At 35.3% G+C, this 2,587-nt stretch overlaps 1 protein-coding gene across 1 annotated transcript; it reads right to left on the reverse strand.

Annotated features, from left to right (window-relative positions):
• On the reverse strand, positions 1–2,039 carry LOC111406869 (BTB/POZ domain-containing protein At1g67900-like; the record flags this gene model as incomplete). Its single annotated transcript, XM_023036233.1, has 4 exons — positions 1,729–2,039; positions 1,286–1,487; positions 808–877; positions 1–675 (listed from the first exon to the last, which is right to left on the reverse strand). Coding segments are annotated over exons 2-4 (804 nt in total), but the record flags the coding sequence as incomplete, so codon positions are not given.
• Between the last annotated feature and the right edge of the window lie 548 nt (positions 2,040–2,587).

The raw sequence follows: 2,587 nt of genomic DNA on the forward strand, positions 1-2,587 counted from the left end.
ATCAGATTCTACCTCTTTCTCGATATTAATGTATTTCGATAGGTTTGGTAGCCAACGGGATGCATAAATACGCAACGCTTCACAAATGAGATTTCCAGGGACTTTTCCACCAGATTTGATCTCTATCATTGTTCTCCAATATAGATCTATGCTTAATTCTGCTATATCTTCAGCCCACCAGCCTTTCATCATAGGTTTATATCTCAGACTCTCGGACCCGTTGCACGATACATCATCTCGACCCATTCTTGAGTAACTGTGCGATAAACTCACCTTCGAGGGATGTGCAAGAACTTTAGAAGCAATCGCCTCAATGCATCTGCTTGTTATTCCAAGATCCTCGGCCCATACACTGAACGCTTTCGTGCTCTGTAACGCAATAATCGAATCCTTCCACCCATGAAGTACAAAAGAATTGAAAAACACTTCGATTTTATATATTAGATTTCCCTTCTCAACATCCTCAGTCATTTGAAGGTATTCTGCTGCACATCGAACCGATACAATGTTGTAGGCACTAAGAGTGATTGTAATGCCATAGCAGAATTTAGCACACAATTCGAAAGCCTCGACTCCTCCTGGAAAGTCGGGGATTTGGACAACTTGATGCTGTGAGGTTTCGGGGCTTTCGGAACATAACCTCTGGAGCCGCAAACATTTGGACAGCAGGGGAAACTGTGTTGTCGAAAAATTCAGAAAATCAAATTCTTGAACAACCAAGAATTAGTTTTTTCATATGAATTGCAATTTCTATTCAAAACTTTCTCTAATATGACAGATCACACACAAAATAGTTAAGAAATTTACCTTGTGAAGTAAATATCTATTTCCTTTCACTTGAACTGTTAGATCACTCGAAACCTCTGATGACACAGACCTGCATCAATAATCGAAATTCTTGATCTCAAACGTTATGGTTTAAGGCCTAATTCTTACTTTCATCAGCAGTAATAAACAGAAAAGCAATCAGAAAACGAGCCAAGTTCACATTTATAATGGTTTACTTTCAACTTGGGAGCTATGTCCCTTCGTTACTAACAGATTTTAACTATAACAAAGATGTCCCACACACTCAAACGCTCCTCCCTAAAGAATCCCTTAATTTATATATTTGGAATATCAGGTCAATCCGTGATCGAAGGGAAAGTTTCCAACATCTCTTTAATCACATACACAAAATAATCACACCATATATTTAAATTTTCTTCCTAATTCGGCAATACTTTTCAAGCAAGGACTACTTTTGTGCGTGGAAAAAAAAGTAGAAATGAAGCAAGAAAATTACCTGACAGCCTCAGTAGTGTAGAAAGTATCAGGTTTTGATCCAAGTTTCATGAACTTCATTTTTGAACCTTGTTTATGTATCTTAAACTCAGCTAATTACCAGAGGAATAACAACATGGCAGATTCAGAAAAACACTTCTTCTCGACAGTAATTTTTTTTTGCTTTTTTGGACAATATGATCTTCAAAAAGTTCCACCTCCAGCTGCAAGTACAAAGATATCGTCGTAGTGAGATAGACCACCACAAACATTCCTTCATTTAATCCCTAAACTCAATAACCCCACCAAACTTTGAAAAAACTTGAAGATAAAGATGTCAAATAAGCACATAATTTTCTTGAGGCAAGAGAAAATCACGATTAAACAACAAAGATAGCCTAAAAATATGTACTCATAAATATGATACGAAAATAGAAAAGATAAAGAATATATTATGACCAAAACCTGCAATTTTTAGATTATTTTGTATTCTAAAATAACTGCCAATCATACTACTGTTTTTTGTGAAGTCCTAGAGTGATATGTTTTCTGGGCCTTGAAGCTTTTCTTGCAAGCGTGCAGATAATGAGAGAAAAGAGATCCCACTCCCTTATTTTGTGTCCCTCTGTCATCATTGCAACAGCAAAAAATTACTAGCACCATTCTTTAGACCAAAGGATTATTTTAGTCAAACACCATTTTATACGCTTAACTGCATACTCCATGTTTTTCATAGCCGGTTGCAGTATTAGCATAAAACTTTATCAAATATTTAGGTAGACGAATATTAGGTAGATTGTACCTCATAAGCAACTGGTACTGGTACTGGTACTGTCTGAAAAGTAAGCAAGGATTCCCGCGATCGAATAGACGACGGTCGGATAAGGAAGACACGTAAATATGTATGAATGCCTGTGTATATGTAAATTATATCGTCACACAAAAAAGTAGGTGGAAAAGTATATAGTATTATTTATTGTGGATTATCATTATTTTGTAAGATGAATATAGAAAAGCAATGAGGAAAATTGGAGACAAAGATATACAAAAAAGAAAGAGAGATTATGTATATCACTATTGAAAGATGGCTTTAAGTATTCTTGGATACTGACCTCAGGTTCAGGATTTATAAATGGGTTCCCTCAAAATTGCCCTTATATTTCTCTAAAATAACAATATTATTGTTCAAGCATTAATTCAAGAGGGCCATGCATTCAAGACCCTTGCTTTTTCTAAAGCAATACATTTTCTTGTATTTCTACAAAAATGAGGGAAAATATTTTCATTTTTATCATTTGAAAGAAACCTATGCATTTGTGGATAA

Source organism: Olea europaea, chromosome 12 (assembly GCF_002742605.1).
Source record: "Olea europaea var. sylvestris chromosome 12, O_europaea_v1, whole genome shotgun sequence".
In the NCBI taxonomy this organism is placed as follows: Eukaryota; Viridiplantae; Streptophyta; class Magnoliopsida; order Lamiales; family Oleaceae; genus Olea; species Olea europaea.